Raw genomic sequence first — 17,191 nt, 5'->3', positions numbered from 1 at the left:
CTGAGGTTCCTTATTGCTGTCCATATCCCGGTGATCCTGAACTGTGCAGCCGACGAGCTCTCACGGATTTAGCCAATCCCTGGGGAGTGGAGACTCCATCCCCAGTCGGTCCAGCTGAAGGTTTATGTGGCCGCTATCGCTTTGTCTTTTATGGTGGGAAGCTGAAAGAGAAGGCTCTCTCAAAGCAAATTTTGTCTCACTGGTTAGTGGACACCATTGTTTTGGCATACCAGCAGCAGGGGCGCCCATGCCCCCTTGGGGTTAGGGCACATTCCACTCGGAGTGTGGCCTCCTCTTGGGCTTTAGCGCATGGAGCTCTGCTAACAGACATCTGTAGAGCTGCAGGCTGGGCGACACCTAACACATACACCAGATTTTATCATCTCCGAGTGAAGCCTGTTTCCGACTATGTACCTCAACAAGTGTACCTCTATCACCTCTACAAGTGGCCGGTAATGGACTAGGCTCAGGTTTCTTTGCTCGCTTGCCAATCCACTACATGGAACGACTGGATACGTGCAATATTCTTCTCAGGTGAGCTTATCCAAAAGCCCTGAGCTCCTCCAGCACTGACGATGCCGATGCCAGTAAGCCTTCCGGCCAAGTGCCTCCATGTGCAAGTTTCCCCCTCCGGGCGACCCCCACATGTGTGTTTCCACCGTAAGCCTTCCTTGAGTGACTTCCCATGGCAAGCTTGCCACCTCCTGGGGTTAAAAATCCACTTGCGACTGGCACCTTTGTGATCTTCCATATGCAGCCCTTAGCGGGTCATATGTGTATTCCTAAGTCCTCCCTACGGGTAGGCATTGTGGCGCATATTTCCACCTGGAATATGCCTCCCAGTGTACCTTGGTAACTCCTTGATACCTTGATAAGTGGGAGGCCTTCGGCTGTACTAGTCTTATGCCAGGGCACTCCCGCTTACACAGGGCACTGGAAGACAGCCGAGTGGCGTGATTACATTGGGACCCCCATTCGTCAGTCACTGACGTTACTCAGAGTGACTGAATGAAAGGGAACATCTCGGTTACTAACGTCCCTAAGGAGGTAACGGAGATGTAACATCCCTCTGCCACATCCGCTGTAACCACTGGAACGGGAGTTCAGCTTGGCTCCTCAGCAGGTAACATAATGGGATCATGCCAGCTACTTCCTTATATACCCACGTGGGTAGGCGGAATTACGCATGCAAATCTTGCATGCCCATGGCATTGGCACTGCCATTGGGCATTATCTAGATCTCAAAGTTAATAGGCCTTTAAGCGAAACCCCCATTCGTTAGTCAGTGACGTTACGTAACCGATACGTTCTGTTTCACACTAGTTGCTATCTCAAAAGAAAGAACAGATCCTCCGCTTACAAAAAAAAAAAAAAAACGTTTTATTCTAGCTTAATGCATTAATTTTTAATTAACACTTTATTATTTATTAAAGGGGGGGGGGGTGAAATGCTGTTTCATGCATACTGAGCTTTTTACACTGTTAAAGACTTAGGATTCCCATCCCAAACATAGACAAAGTTTCAAACACTAAGTTGGACGTTTGATGGAGTATTTCTGTGTCAAAAATGTGTTTCAAAGAGTTTCGGAGAGTTTTTTTCGAGTATGGGTCCGCTTGACATCGATAGAGCGGAATGTCGATAGAGCAGTTACTCCACTGTTGTTCTATGTATAACGTTACACTAGTCTGATGTGCAAAACCATTTTGCTTGCTACTGCTAAGGTTTAGTCGCATACAATAGTCCATAAACCGAATCATGTCCTCATAAACTGCGAGTAAACACACACAAATTTTGACTAAATACAGTACATACCACAGAGACGGACGTCCTGCTGTTGTTGCTTCTCCTGTTCAATTTATTTCAGCCTCCGGATCTGATTCTGGATCATATCTGTATTAGTTCAATCTGATTGATAGCTATGGTTTATTAAGGGTAGCGTTTTCTTCTCCACGCTTGAGGACGTCACCTCTTTGTGTGCGCTCATCATTCTTTAGCTCCGCCCACACGATACGCTTCCAGGCGCTCTGTTTTTTTTCCGCAAAGACACGGTACAGCCTATATTTCTTTTATAAATATAATAAAACTAAAGACTTTTAGGAGATATGAAAGATGCAATACTACTCTGTAGGTACTCAAGATTGAAAATGAGTTTCCCTAACCCTAACCCTAACCCTAACCCAGAAAATGAGAGCTTAGAGCTGATCTTGAATTCTCCTGTTATGACGTCATAACAGGAAAGGTTTCCTCCCCTTCCTCTGCTTTGCCTGCCCAGAGATTAGTAGAGAATGGGTTCAGTTTGTCAGTGGATGTCAGCAGCACAGGCTTTACCATATGGATTCAACAGTTCTGATGTGTAGCTAATCATTCAAGTTCACACAGACTTTCTTTCTAAATCATTTAATACTGTCAGTCCCGGCGCTGGCCGTCCTGATGCATCAGTGAATCAAGCCAGTGACTAAAATCAACTTCATGTCATTTCTGTTAGCAGCATGAAACAAATCTGTTATTTAAATGATTAAACTACAGAACACTCTTCAAAGAACACTCTTTTATAATGTTCGGATCTGTCAATCACATGTTTATCTGCAGTGCACACTTGCCCAAACTGCTGTTGGAATGACGCTGCTCATTATGCTCAACAGAAGCTCTTACTGTATTCATGTCGATGTCGTGTAACTTGCTGTTAGCTGTGGTCAAAGCATTTTGTGATAGAAATAACGTTGCAAAGTTCACTCGTGTTTATTCAGAGCTCTCAGATACAAACAAAAAAACCTTCTCTCTCAAAAATGGAATAAAAATAACACTTTCTCAGCAATCTTTCCCCAGCTGTGTCTCTCTCAACTGGCAGTGAGTGCTGCTGCTGGTGCCTCACTAAACCACGCCCCATCCGCACGTAATCTCATTTCAAATGCAAATATGTCAGCCAATCACAACAGTGGGTGTTTCCACAGAAGACTCACAGCAGACACGCCCCTTGAAACAGAGCATTCCAGACAGAGGGATAATATCAGTATAGAAAAAATGCCTTTTATTTCTAAATAATGACATTTTTTGATGTAAAAACCATACTAACAATATAAGTACACCCTAGGAAGCATTATAAAATAATAAAACAATCCATGACATGGGACCCTTAAGTGTAATTTAAAAAGCAACATTTTGAGCAAAAAGCTAAGAAAAAAATGACGCTTTTGTCAAAGACTTCATCCAGATCAGATTCAGAACTATGATTAAACCCAGATGGAGTAGATCGATTCCATCAACACCCCTTACACTTATGCTGATGATTGTGTTATTTTACACATGCATATGATTACATATGGTATTGCTTGTTTTTGCGTCTTCTTAACATATGTTTAATCAGGAGTTTCTGTACTCGTTCAGAAGATACGTAATGGCACCCCCTAGTGTATAACAGTGAAAACATGGAAACCCCGAAAATTCTGTGTTTGGCAGGAAAGCATTTTCTCACAAATAATGGAAAATTCAGTTTGATAGGGAAATAGTTAACCCTTAAATGCATACCTCGGGTCTTTTACCAACCCGCAACGTCATTCACAGCCCTCCTCATTCTTTTTTTAAGTTAGACATCAACTTTCTTTGTATTCCTCAATCAATTTATTATAAACAATATAACAAGAAAAAAAATTCTCCATACATTTTTGTAGTGTATACACAATGATGAAGTGACGTTTCACTCATACTTCCTGCAGATTAGGGGAGCCGTCCTAGTGGCAAAATGAGGTATAAACCTGCAATACCACCCAGCTAGTCCAAAAACTTATCTAACTGCTAAGTTCCCTTTCGGGGAACTCGAGCTGCGTCGAAACGCTGTGAGAACGCCTCTGCGTTAATGCGTCGTGAAGCGCCTGTAGAACCATTCCATCGGAAAAAAGATTGATCGTCGGCGTGATGACGTCATCGACCGGAAGCTATAAAACGTCCGTGAAAACAAACAGGAACTAGCTTCTGAGCCTTCAGCAAGCGATCTGTGTGAACTTGTCTGTCTATTTGGTGTTTTTGTCTGTCTATTATCAGAGATTTTCCACCCTTTTTGTTAAATATTCCATATATTAACAGAAAAAAGAGAAAATAAAATAGATAGAAATGGCGAGTGAAAGCAGCAATTTCAGAAAGTGTGTTCCTCCCTGCCCACGCTACATCACGGGCGGGGACACACATCTTCTCTGTGTTGCATGCTTGGGAGCGCAGCATGCCCAGGCAGCCCTCGAGGGGGCTGCTTGCGAGCACTGTGAGCGTATGCCACTGAGAACGCTGCGCTCCCGCCGGGCACTCTTCGAGGAGGGTGCCTCGGCTCGTGTTCCCCGCGGCTCTGGTCCCGCTGCCGCCGAGGCGGAGCGAAGGCTGCAGTCGTGGGGATCACAATTGGATGTTGCAGAGGGGTTAGAGACGGGCACTGCCTTATCTCTGCCCTCACCTGCTCCATCCAGCGGCTCTTCTCGGGGCATGGAAGCACGCATGGCGGTTTCTTCCCCCCCGAGAGAGTCGCCGGTACTTCATCTGTCCAGCTCTGAGGAGGTGGACGTTGAAAGTATCGATACTGAAGATTCGCCACTTCAGTCCCCTGCTAGTGAGGAGCTAGTTGAGGTTTTGACGCGAGCAGTGGCCAGATTAAACATCGACTGGCCCACTGAAAGATCTGAGGCAGGAAGAAAACGTCATAGTAAGCTAGACGAACGCTTCCTGCCGTCTCGCGCTTCAGAACCTCAGCGACGGGGCCTGCCGTTCTTCCACGATTTGCACACCGAGGTGGCAAGATCGTGGAAGAGACCGGCTTCAGATCGTGTCTTCAGCCCGCAGACTTCGGTCTACAGCAACATTTGCGGGCTGAGACAGTATGGTTATGGGGCGATGCCAAAGGTTGAAGAGACGCTTGCGAGCCATCTCTCGCCTTCCTCGGCATCGTCCCTGAAGGCCCCGACTTTACCCACCAGACCTCTAAAAACAACGTCGGCGTTGGTGGGTAAAGCGTACTCGGCGGCGGGTCAAGCGGCTGCATGCCTGCACACGATGGCTATCGTGCAGGCATACCAGGCTGACCTGCTAAGGGATTTGGACGGTAGTGATGCTGTGGGGGGAGATATTATCGCTGAACTTAGATCATCAGCCGATCTAGCTCTCCGGGCCACCAAGGAGACGGCCAGATGTGTTGGCCGCTCCATGGCAGCATTGGTGGCTACGGAGAGGCATTTATGGTTAAACCCCACAGACATCAAGGAGAGGGAGAAAGCCTTTCTGCTTGATGCGCCGCTTTCTCCTGGAGGCCTCTTCGGTGACGCAGTTCACACTGTCACCGAGAGGTTCCAGGAGTCGAAAAAGCAAGCTGCGGCGCTCAAGCAGTTCCTCCCTCTCCGGGTCCAGGTCCCTGGGGCTGCTGCTGATACCACCAAGCAGCCCAGGCCGAGTACGAGCTCCTCATACAGGGCTCAACAGAAACAGAGCGTCGCTGCCCGAGCTCCCCCTCAGCGTGGGGACGAGGGGCGGCGCTCTCAGACGAGGCCTTCGAGGGGCAGGGCTGATCTGCGGACAGTCCTGATCGCCAAGAAGGCCTCGTCGAAGCGTTCCTGACGCCAGAAGCGTCAGGACGCTGAGGGTGGTTCCCCCCGTAGGGAAACGGTGCTTACCCCTGCCTACGGTACCCGTTTCCCTACAGCACCCTCGGGGGGCCGCGCTGCCAACCCCGCCGCAATGCCGGGGCGCAGTCGGTCTCCGCGGGCCACCCGAGGGTGGTCCGCACCCCCTTCGGGGGGTCCCCGAGCAGTCAAGTCAGTTGTTCCCTGCCGGTCCGCCGCTTCAGGGCACTGCGCTTGTTGCTCAAAATACACCAGAGGCCAGCCTCGAGAGGCTGGTTCCCTTAGTAGATTTTCTAGACGAGTGGAAACGTCTATCAAATATATCTCGTTGGGTCCTGCAGATAATAGAAAAGGTACACTACAGAGGTGGGCCCGGAGCAGGCTCTGGTAATGGCACAGGAAGTAGAGACACTCCTGCAAAAAGGGGCTATAGAGAGGGTTCCCCCTCTCAGCAGGGAGTCTGGCTTTTACAGCCGTTACTTCATCGTGCCGAAGAAGGATGGGGGCTTACGCCCGATATTAGATCTGCGGCTATTGAATCGCTCGGTGGCCAAGCTCAAATTCAAGATGCTTACACTCAGACAGATTGTAGCGCAGGTCAAATCGGAGGATTGGTTTGTCACCATAGACCTCAAAGATGCGTATTTTCATGTCTCCATCCTTCCACATCACAGGAAGTTCCTGAGGTTTGCCTTCGGGGGAGAGGCATACCAATATCGTGTACTTCCCTTCGGTCTAGCACTGTCACCCCGCACGTTCACCAAGTGTGTGGATGCAGCTCTGGCGCCGCTGCGTCTACAGGGCATCCGCATACTGAACTATATCGACGACTGGCTGATTCTAGCGAATACAGAGCAGATGGCGGTTCAGCATCGAGATGCTGTTCTCGCCCATATGTCGAAGCTGGGGTTGAGGCTGAACGCCAAGAAGAGTGTGCTTTCTCCGGCTCAGAGAACCACTTTTCTAGGTGTGAACTGGGACTCGGTAATTATGCGGGCGCAATTATCACCAACACGCATAGCATCGATCCTGGCAGCCGCCAAAGAACAGAAGCTAGGCCGAGCCGTCACTGTGAAACAGTTCCAGAAACTGTTAGGTCTCATGGCAGCAGCGTCCAACGTGATACCTTTTGGCCTACTGTACATGAGGCCACTGCAGTGGTGGCTCAAGACAAAAGGGTTCTCCCCGAGGGGAAATCCGCTCCGCACGATCAAAGTCACGCGGCGATGCCTACGTGCTCTGGTCATGTGGAAAAACCCGGGGTTTTTATCTCAGGGTCCCGTGTTGGGGGCTCATGTTCGTCGCGTAACGCTAACGACAGACGCCTCTCTCACGGGCTGGGGGGCGACCATGAGTGGTCGCTCGTCCCAGGGTCTATGGCAGGAGCATCAGCGGCACTGGCACATAAATCGGCTAGAGATGCTCGCAGTGTTTCTTGCATTGAAACAGTTCCTGCCCGACCTCAGGGGCCACCATGTACTAGTCAGAACAGACAACACGTCCGTGGTGGCCTATATAAACCACCAGGGGGGTCTGAAGTCTCGTCCGTTGGACAAATTGGCACATCGGATCCTCCTGTGGGCCCAAGGGAAATTGCTGTCAATCAGGGCAGTATATATCCCGGGGGCCCTGAATCAGGAAGCAGACAGCCTGTCGAGACAGGGGCCGAGGCCCGGGAAATGGAGACTCCACCCAGAGGTGGTGGAGCTCTTCTGGAAGGTTTATGGGAAGGCAGAGATAGACCTGTTCGCTTCGGCGGAGAATTCTCACTGCCCGCAGTGGTTTTCTCTGACCCATCCGGCCCCGCTGGGGCTGGATGCCATGGTACAGGAGTGGCCGAGGCTGCCTCTGTACGCCTTTCCCCCGATTGTCCTGCTTCCAGGAGTTCTGGAGAGGGTACGCCGGGACGGGGCCCAGGTACTTCTAGTGGCTCCGAACTGGCCGACCCGAGTATGGTTTTCGGACCTGATATCTCTCCTGGAAGGCTCTCCGATGGAGATTCCGACCAGGAGGGATCTACTCTCTCAGGCGGGCGGGAGATTCCTGCACCCACGCCCAGAGATGTGGAAACTGTGGGCCTGGCCTCTGAGGGGGCTAGGCTCATAGAGGAAGGTCTCTCGGCCGAGGTCGTAGAGACCATCCTACACTCCAGAGCTCCGTCCACAAGGAAGCTGTACGCTTTGAAATGGAGACTTTTCTCAGCATGGTGCAGAGAACGCCAGTGGGACCCAGTTAACTGCCCGGTTGGTACAGTGCTGGAGTTCTTGCAGGCAAGGTTCTCGGCAGGGTTGACCCCCTCCACACTTAAGGTGTACGTGGCGGCCTTGGGTGCCTTCCACGTCCCTTGCAGTGGAGTGTCTTTGGGAAGACACCCTCTAATTACACGCTTCCTTCGTGGCACATTAAGGTTGAGGCCAGTTATGCACTCGAGGGTCCCGGCATGGGACTTGGCCATTGTTCTGAGGGGCTTGTCCGGACCTCCGTTCGAACCTCTGGAGGAGGTTTCGGATAAGTTCCTCACCCTAAAAACCATCTTCCTTTTGGCCATCTCATCTCTTAAAAGGATAGGAGATATTCAGTCCCTGTCGGTAGAGCCCTCATGTCTAGAGTTTGCGCCAGGGATGGTGAAAGCATTTCTACATCCCAGGCCGGGTTATGTCCCCAAGGTTCCTACGAGCCCACGGGGCCCCATCACTCTACAAGCCTTCTGTCCTCCTCCATTTATGACGTCAGACCAGGAAAGATTAAATCTGCTGTGTCCTGTGAGGGCACTGGATACTTATGTCCACAGAGCTGCCCTGTGGAGAAAAACTGAACAATTGTTTGTTTGCTTTGGACCCCCTAAGAAGGGGGCCCCAGTATCCAAGCAGAGGATGAGCAAGTGGGTGGTCGAGGCCATCTCACTTGCTTATGAAGCTACCGGGCAGCCATCTCCTCTGGCTGTCCGGGCGCACTCAACCAGGGGTATGGCTGCTTCTAAAGCACTTTTGTCGGGGGCTTCCCTCCATGATATCTGTAACGCGGCCGGTTGGTCGTCTCCTTCTACCTTCGTCAGGTTCTACGAACTAGACCTGGCATCTACAGTAGGGGCACAGGTACTCTCGTAACCGTGTGCGCTTCGGCTTCACACATACGAGACACTTGGTCCTATGGCGATGTGGGTATAAGCGTTCTCACAGCGTTTCGACGCAGCTCGAGTTCCCCGAAAGGGAACGTCTCAGGTTACGTATGTAACCCTAGTTCCCTGAGGGAACGAGACGCTGCGTCGCTTTGCCATACTCCCGGCGTGTCCGTGATCACTTACTTCAGGCTTTATCAGAAGTTAGTTCCTGTTTGTTTTCACGGACGTTTTATAGCTTCCGGTCGATGACGTCATCACGCCGACGATCGATCTTTTTTCCGATGGAATGGTTCTACAGGCGCTTCACGACGCATTAACGCAGAGGCGTTCTCACAGCGTTTCGACGCAGCGTCTCGTTCCCTCTGGGAACTAGGGTTACATACGTAACCTGAGACGTTTTTTTGTACTTGTAAGTGGGCAGGTCTGAATAGCCTGCATCTTCTGGATCTGGTGTTTGATAACACCATTACCTAATAAATAGCCCGAATATTCTCACTCTTAGCTTTAGAGCTCGTCAGGATTGATCGTCAAACCAACATCCTTAATCTACTGAAACATTATTGCAAGATAATTAAGATGCATCTTCCAAATGTCACTGAATATCACAACATCATCAAGATAAGTTGCTGAAAATTCACCTAAATCCTGCAAACAGTATTCATTAACCTCTGAAAAGTTGGAGGAGCCCGGTGTAGCCCAAAAGGGAGAACACAGAAACGCATATGACTTATAGGGGTGCGGAAAGCGGTCAATTCTCGAGATTCAGGGGCCAAAGGCACATGCCAGTTTCCTTTACATAAGTCTACTGTACTGATAAATTTGCCTTTTCCTAACTTCTCGGAAAGGAATCAAAATGTTGACACCATCTTTTCGGGAATATGGTGATTAAATATTTTCACTTGAGCATTAAGTTTCAACAACTTGATGCTGAATGAGAGGGATACAACCAGGGGTACTCTTAAACAGTTCCAGATCACATAACCCTTGAATTCGTTTTTTCTTCTCCCCTGATAAGTGCTTAAAGATCAACTGAGGAGGTATCCTGACTCACCGATAAGTACTGTTCTTCTATCTAATCCTCTTCTTTCACCAATCAAGTTTACATTTGCAAAATCTTTCTGTGGAAACCATTTCTTCTAGAGATTATTATGCAATGTTCTATGTGAACGTGACCCACCAGAATTGGCATTTAAGTTGTAGGTCCCAACTTCTTCGTAACCTTGAACGGACTCAGCCACTTTCCAAACAACTTAATCTCTTTGGTTGGAAGATTGACTAAAACTTGCTGACCTACTTCAAAGGACCGCTGCCTTGCCTTCCTATCATAGCAACATTTCTGCCTAGTCTGTGCTTCTCGTAAGTGTTCTGATGCTATTTCGGTAATTTTTTCCAGTTACTCCCTTGTTTGTAACACATAATCACTGACATTCACCTTACTAGGTGTCTGTGAATTTTGCTTCTAGGACTCTTTCAACAAAGAAATTGGACCCCGCACATCATATCCATACATCAATTAAAAGGGAGAAAAACCGTACACATACATTTATACAGGTAACATAAACCTAGGCCTATACAGGAATTAGGGGTTACTTATGACATCTACACACAGTCATAAATTGTGACGATATGGGGGTTTTCTCTGAAGAGCATGTCCACGGCGGCCTGAAGTCTGATGTTTCGCTACGAAACAGGAAGCTTCTGTAAGTCAGGCATACAATTTCTGATCTGTCCAAACTTCACATGTTTGATAATAGTCTTTGCCCTTAGACATCATGTATGCCAATATTAAGTTATTCATAGCCCCACCTGCTGGCAGCATGTCGCCCGCTATTGGCTGTTTCTCTAAAGCTACCGGATGGCTGTAGCCCTGTGTGTGAGGGACCTTTCATCGCTGCTTGAAGCTTTAATATACATTTGAATGTGTGATGATTTTACCCATGTTTTATTTATTTTACAAAATAGTATTTGTGATCAAACATTAATTGGTGGACCTACTGCAGTACCGCTGCGGATCCCCTGGGCTGTCAAATGCCCCTCTCTTGCCCCTCAATGAAGACAGCGTGCCTGGACCAGAAAATAAAAACAATCCAAGATCATGCCAAATCATCAACAACCAAATCCAGCTGACTGAGTTAGCAAAGTATGAAGAATGGTCCCCTGAAAACATATGATTGTAAAAATGAGAACACTTTGACTATAATTGATGCTTGCCATGTGATACTTTTATTAAAAGAAGGTTTATGGAAGAACTCAAGAAAAATATTTCTTCCTTTTTTAGTTTACATGAAGTCAATAAATATTTCCCATTTCTTGGCGGATCCATTGAATATATGTTGAAATCTTAGTATACACATTAGGAATCCAAGCTGAATTACATTGACGACTGCTGCCGAAAGATGTGACACCAACAGTGGTGTTTCCACAAACCAAAGGACCTCCTGAATCCCCCTGTTAAGAAACACAGATCAACATGTCACCAGTGAAACCAGTTTGTTCATTACCATAACATTTGTGAATCATCTTTTGTACATAATCTGCAGGATCCACCACCGCCATGTGCACAGAGCATCTGTCCAACATCGAAGTACCTAAATCCCCAACTACGCTCACACTCTGTCTGAGCCATTGTAGTGGTGTCTGCCTCCATTAGAACACTGCTACCATGGCCAAAAGTCGACAGTCTTCCCCAGCCGGCAACACTACAAACGGCATCTGTTCCCACTTCTTCTCCTTCATTTGGTAATGGTATCAGACTAACATTGCTGTTTAGTTCGACAGGGTTCTCTAGCTGTAATTCAAAAATACAGACATTACTAATAAACAAACTTTTATAAGACTGAACTTCAGTTAATTATACTTTAGTTTTTGAGGTAAATAATGAAGCCCTAAATTGGTTTTATTTTTATGTGCCTCTTTACTATAGTTTTTCTGCGTTTTACAACAACCAAAAAAATTCATCAATGTGTTATTCAGGTTTTCTGCCTTTCAGAATCACTTGTCCATTTACATATAATGATTTAGATTCCTTCAGTAATTTGTAAAGTAAGATATTGTAATAGAAAATCAAACATAGTGGTTTGTGCTCTGTTTGCTTTTTTTGAAGTATAACAGGTTGTTACCCTCAAAAGCATGATGTCATTCCGAATAGGGTTGGGTCTGCCTACATATTCTGGATGTGGGATGTAGGACATCACTGTATAGCGATCTGAAGCCTTGCTGTTCCTCAAGTCATGAGCACCAACAACAACAGTGATAATATCCCTTCTGTTGAAAGACCGTATTGTTAATGTGCATTTATGTCATATAATATCGTTATCAGTCTTTATAGATTTTGTTAGGATATGGGCAAATTCGACAAATGCAGACATTTTTGTTTTATCGGAAACGTGGCTAAAAAAATCTGTTAGTGATAATGATATTGCGATTAGGGGATACAATGTATTTCGTGCGGATAGGAAGAGTAAGGGAGGAGGCGTGGCTATTTACGTGAAGTCTAAGTATCATACCAATCTATTGAAGACTATGAGTATCACAAAATTTTTTGATTTGCTGGCTATTGATCTGAAATTAGGAACTACCAGTTTGACTGTTGCTTGTTTTTATAGGCCCCCGTCAGCTCTGAAAGAAACATTATCAACACTCTCAGCTGTGCTTACAGATATTGTAAATCACAAAGAAATAATTCTGCTTGGTGATTTAAATTGGGACTGGATGAAAGATGATTCAAAGGACTTAAAGGCTTACTGTGATTCTGTTAATTTAACACAAGTAGTAAATACTCCGACTCGCCCAAACACAAAAAATCTAAATAAATCCACGTTAATTTATATTATTTTAGTAAACCGACCTGATAAATGTACACAGATTGGTATTTTCCCAAATGACATAAGTGATCACTGTGTTATTGGGATTATTAGAAACTGTAAACCTGTAAAAAAACACCTTCAAGAATAGTGGAGAAACGACACTTTAAGACCTTTGACCAACAAGCTTTCATTCATGATATTTATCATTGTGATTGGAATAGAATATCATTTATTCCTGATGTTGATTTGGCATGGACTTATTTTAAGGGTCTATTTATGGGAGTTTTAAATAAACATGCACCGCTAAGGAGGTTCAAGGTTAAAGGGAGGGATAACCCTTGGTTTTCTGATGCATTATCCTCTCTGCTACATGAGAGGGACCTGGCCTGGGCAAGGGCAAGGAAATCTGGCTTAGCAAATGATTGGTCAAGCTTCCGATGCCTAAGAAACAAATGTATAGCACAGATACGTAAAGCTAAAGCACAGTTTTATCTAGAAGAGACAACCAGAAATTTGCATAATCCAGCAAAATTTTGGAAAGCTATTAAATCTTTAAACTCTAACTCCTCATCATCAAGTTTACCAAAGCAAATAAGTGTTGATTCTAGACAAATCACAGATAAAAAAAAGAGATAGTGGACTCCTTTAATCAGCACTTTGCCTCTGCTGGGCATCTTTTCAAGTCAATGCCAGATCAACCTTTGGACACAGAGGTCCCGAATGTTAGAAATGTTAACACTTTCTCTTTTAAGCCATTTACAAGGAAAATAGTCCTGTCAAAATTGAAATGTGTAAACTGTAGAAAGTCAGCTGAGCCAGATGGGCTTGATCCATCTCTCCTGAAGCTTGCAGCTGATATTATTGCCAAACCACTCACTCAGATTTTTATTTTGTCTTTGGAACAAAATGTTATTCCTGAATCCTGGAAAGCAGCACATGTGATACCTCTTTATAAAAGTGGGGACCCCACATTATTGGACAATTATCGCCCTATATCTAAATTATCAGTACTGGCTAAGATATTTGAGGAATTAGTTAGTGAACAATTAAAAGAGTTTTTAACCTGTAATTGTATCCTCACCCCTTTTCAGTCAGGCTTCAGGAAGGGGCATAGCACCGTCACGGCAGCCACTAAAGTAATTGATGACATTGTGTCTGCCATTGATTGCAAAAACTCATGCGCAGGATTGTTTATTGACCTATCTAAGGCTTTTGATACTGTGGATCACAGCATTCTTTTAAAATGTCTAGTTAAAATTGGGGTGTCCTCAAATGCGGTAAGTTGGTTTAAAAATTATCTTATAGGTAGATTTCAATGTGTTACATGTGATAGTATTACATCAGGGAAGGCTGCAATTACAATCGGGGTTCCACAAGGCTCCATCTTAGGGCCACTTTTGTTTACCATCTACATAAATTATATTTCTGAACGTGTAAATGCTAATGTACACCTTTATGCGGATGACACCATCATCTATTGCACTGCACCCTCTCCATGTGAGGCGTTAATAAAACTGCAAGAGGCTTTCACAGTCTTGCAAGAAAATTTAAGGAAATTAAAGTTAGTGCTTAATGCTAAAAAAACCAAATACATGTTGTTCACACACTCCAAGTTCAAAGTAAAATCTCTAACTTCAATTGTAACCGCACAGGGACAGGAAATAGAGAAGGTGTCATGCTACACATATCTAGGTTTTTTATTGGATGAAAATATTTCTTTTAATCCTCATGTTATGCATGTGGTAAAGAAACTTAGAGTAAAGCTAGGTTTCTTTTTTAGAAATAAGGCTTGTTTTAATTTGAAAGCTAGAAAAGAACTTGTAGCAGCCACATTTTTATCTGTTCTGGATTATGGCGACATTATCTATATGCATGCCTCAAAGTCTGTATTGCGTTCTCTGGATTCTGTTTACCATTCAGCACTACGATTTATAACAGAAGCAGACTATAATACACATCATTGCAATTTGTACAGCTTATCTGGTTGGTTACCACTGTCTATACGCAGACAACGCAATTGGTTGATTTTCATTTATAAAGCAATTACTGGATCATTACCATCATATTTTTCAGTATTCTCATTGGCAACAAACAATAGATATAACCTCAGGTCAAACAATAGCATACTTTTTAATGTGCCTACTGTTCATTCCGAATTTGGTAAAACAGCCTACCGTTACAATGCTCCGTCAACCTGGAACGCACTACAGAAAGAGCTGAAACTGAACATGTTCATCTCTGATTTTAAGTCATATTTGGCAGACACTTTACGTCATACATGTGAGTGTGTCTAGACTTTTTGTTGTTTACAGCCTGCATATTTCTCACTTGTTACTTGTATTTATGTTTTTTTTATGTTGTGTCCATCTCTGTTTTTATGTCTTTAGCTATGTGCTGCCTTTTCTTGGCCAGGGCTCACTTGGAAAAGAGACTACTGTCTCAATGTGACTACCCTGGTAAAACAAAGGAAAAATAAAAATAAAAATAAATAGTCAAAAGTGCTTCTCACTCAACATTGCAGTTCACACTTAACAAGCTCTTACGCTTTCCAGCAATGTGCAGCAGTCAAGACAAACTGATCAGAAATGAGAGATCCGCCACAGGTATGAGACCCAAACTTCTGGAGAGAAACTATGTAAGGTCTGGAGTGGGGTTCGGCTTCCTTGCCATTCACTATACCCACATTCACACGAGCTGAGAGAAAGAGAGAGACAGAGTGCTGTCAGTCAACTTATTCAGCACAAACCAATTAAATATTTTTAAATAATTAATTAATATATAATCATTCTCACCAGTGAAGGTCTGCTGTGGCAGCAGAGAGGCCAGCAGGAGCAGAGAAATGTTGATGGTCATAATGGAGATGACAATAACTGAGCTCTCCCTGGCTTAAAAACAGTATAAATATACTTTAAATATGGGTGGAGACTTTAAGCGACACATTACTCCACCTCCTTTTGCCACACAAATTTTTTTGGGGTTTAAATATACAATTTTTGTCTGAATTCATTTCTAAAACTGACCAATAGTTTTTAAGTCTTCTGAAGAGAAACCATGTAAGGTCTGGAGTGGGGTTTGGCTTCTTTTCCATTCACATAAGAAGACAGATAGAAGTTAGTTGGCGATATTACTTACCAGATTGATCAATATTTAGTTCAGTCAATCTCACCAGTGAAGGTTAGGTGTGGCAGCAGAGAGGCCAGCAAGAGCAGAGAGATGAGGATGATGACGATGATGATGACGATGATGATGATGATGATGATGATGATGATGATGATGATGATGATGATGATGATGGTTGGTCATGATGAAGAAGACGATCAGTGAGCTCTCATGACAAAACACTTGTTGTGTCTGAAATGTCCATCATGACCATCATCATCATCTCTCTGCTCTTGTTCCCCAAGGAACAAAATTGTACCTCCACTTAAACCAAATGTTTAAACCAAACATGCAATTTCAGACGCATATAAATGAATACACACACACACACACACACACACACACACACACACACACACACACACACATTTTAACAATTTATTTAAGTCCACTTTAAAAGAATTAATTTACAGGGACATAAACATTATAGGTGCAGTTTAACGCATGTACAAAATCATGGCCCAGTGGCATACACAGATCTTCACAAAAGCTTATCACTCAGGTGTTATGGGTATAAGTAGCAGCGTCTCCTCCATATATCGCGGCTGCCTATAATAGCAGACAGGGCACAATACTTCGCTAGCTGTTTGGCCCTTTTCTTGGGCATCCCAAGTTGCTGAAGGCCTCGTACCACCAGCCTATGAGTGTGTCCTAAGCTGCCGAATATGAACACCAGTAGTCTGCCTCGATAACCGATCTCTGAGATGGAGTTTAAGAGCGGCTGGTATTTAATGACCTTAGTCATAAAGGCTTCCTCCATGCTAGAGTCAAAGGTGCATGCCACCTCCAGAATGAACACCTCACTGAGCTCCTCATTAACCACAATAACATCTGGTGTGTTAGCAGACAGATGTGAGAAAGCATCAGAGTTACTACTACCATGCTGGAACATGGATGCTTTTACGCTAGAGTGTTTGTATATTTTCACTGAGGGTGAGAGATGTTTTGATACGTCCTTCACTATAAGGTCCACTATTCTGTCGTGACGTGCGATGTACATTCCCTTGTAAACATGACAGCCATTCAGGATATGTGGAAGTGTCTCAGTAATCTGTTCGGTGGTGTGATGTAGACAGTGAGGGACCTGGGTCAAAGGAAACCAGATGGAAAGGTTAAGTCTGGTAGGAAGAACTTGCAATCTTGCCTTTACTGTGAAGGTGACAATGTCCTCACTGAGTGCAGTGTTCTTAAAGAATGAGTGCGAGACAGAGTGATCAGCACAGGAGAGGCATGCCAGCTTCCCCTGGAGTCTCAGGCCAGTCCAGTGTTGTTTCTGGTGATGTTGGTGTAAGTCCAGGAGAGTTCTCCGGGCTCCTGTAGATGTTAGCGGATAGCTGTGGCCACCATATGTGGCTGTTGCCTTAACATGGACCAGGGGGTCACAGATGATATCCTCTGAGATCCTCACAGTCCCAGAGTCAGACCGCACCCACTCCAGTGCTACTCCAGCTCGGACACAGAGATCATTCAGGTCCGGCCAGTCTGACCACACACCAAAGCCAGCTGAATGG

General features: G+C 45.2%; 1 protein-coding gene across 1 annotated transcript; it reads right to left on the bottom strand.

Annotated features, from left to right (window-relative positions):
- Nucleotides 1-11,004: 11,004 nt before the first annotated feature.
- LOC137039759 (granzyme B-like) lies at nucleotides 11,005-15,793 on the bottom strand (the record flags this gene model as incomplete). The annotated part of the gene is made up of 5 exons (XM_067415036.1): nucleotides 11,005-11,166; nucleotides 11,252-11,503; nucleotides 11,835-11,979; nucleotides 15,065-15,215; nucleotides 15,688-15,793. Coding segments are annotated over 5 exons (816 nt in total), but the record flags the coding sequence as incomplete, so codon positions are not given.
- Between the last annotated feature and the right edge of the window lie 1,398 nt (nucleotides 15,794-17,191).

Source organism: Pseudorasbora parva, chromosome 14 (assembly GCF_024679245.1).
Source record: "Pseudorasbora parva isolate DD20220531a chromosome 14, ASM2467924v1, whole genome shotgun sequence".
Taxonomy (NCBI): Eukaryota; Metazoa; Chordata; class Actinopteri; order Cypriniformes; family Gobionidae; genus Pseudorasbora; species Pseudorasbora parva.
The sequence above is the reverse complement of the archived record's forward strand: the minus strand, read 5'-3'. Positions and strand labels throughout refer to the sequence as shown.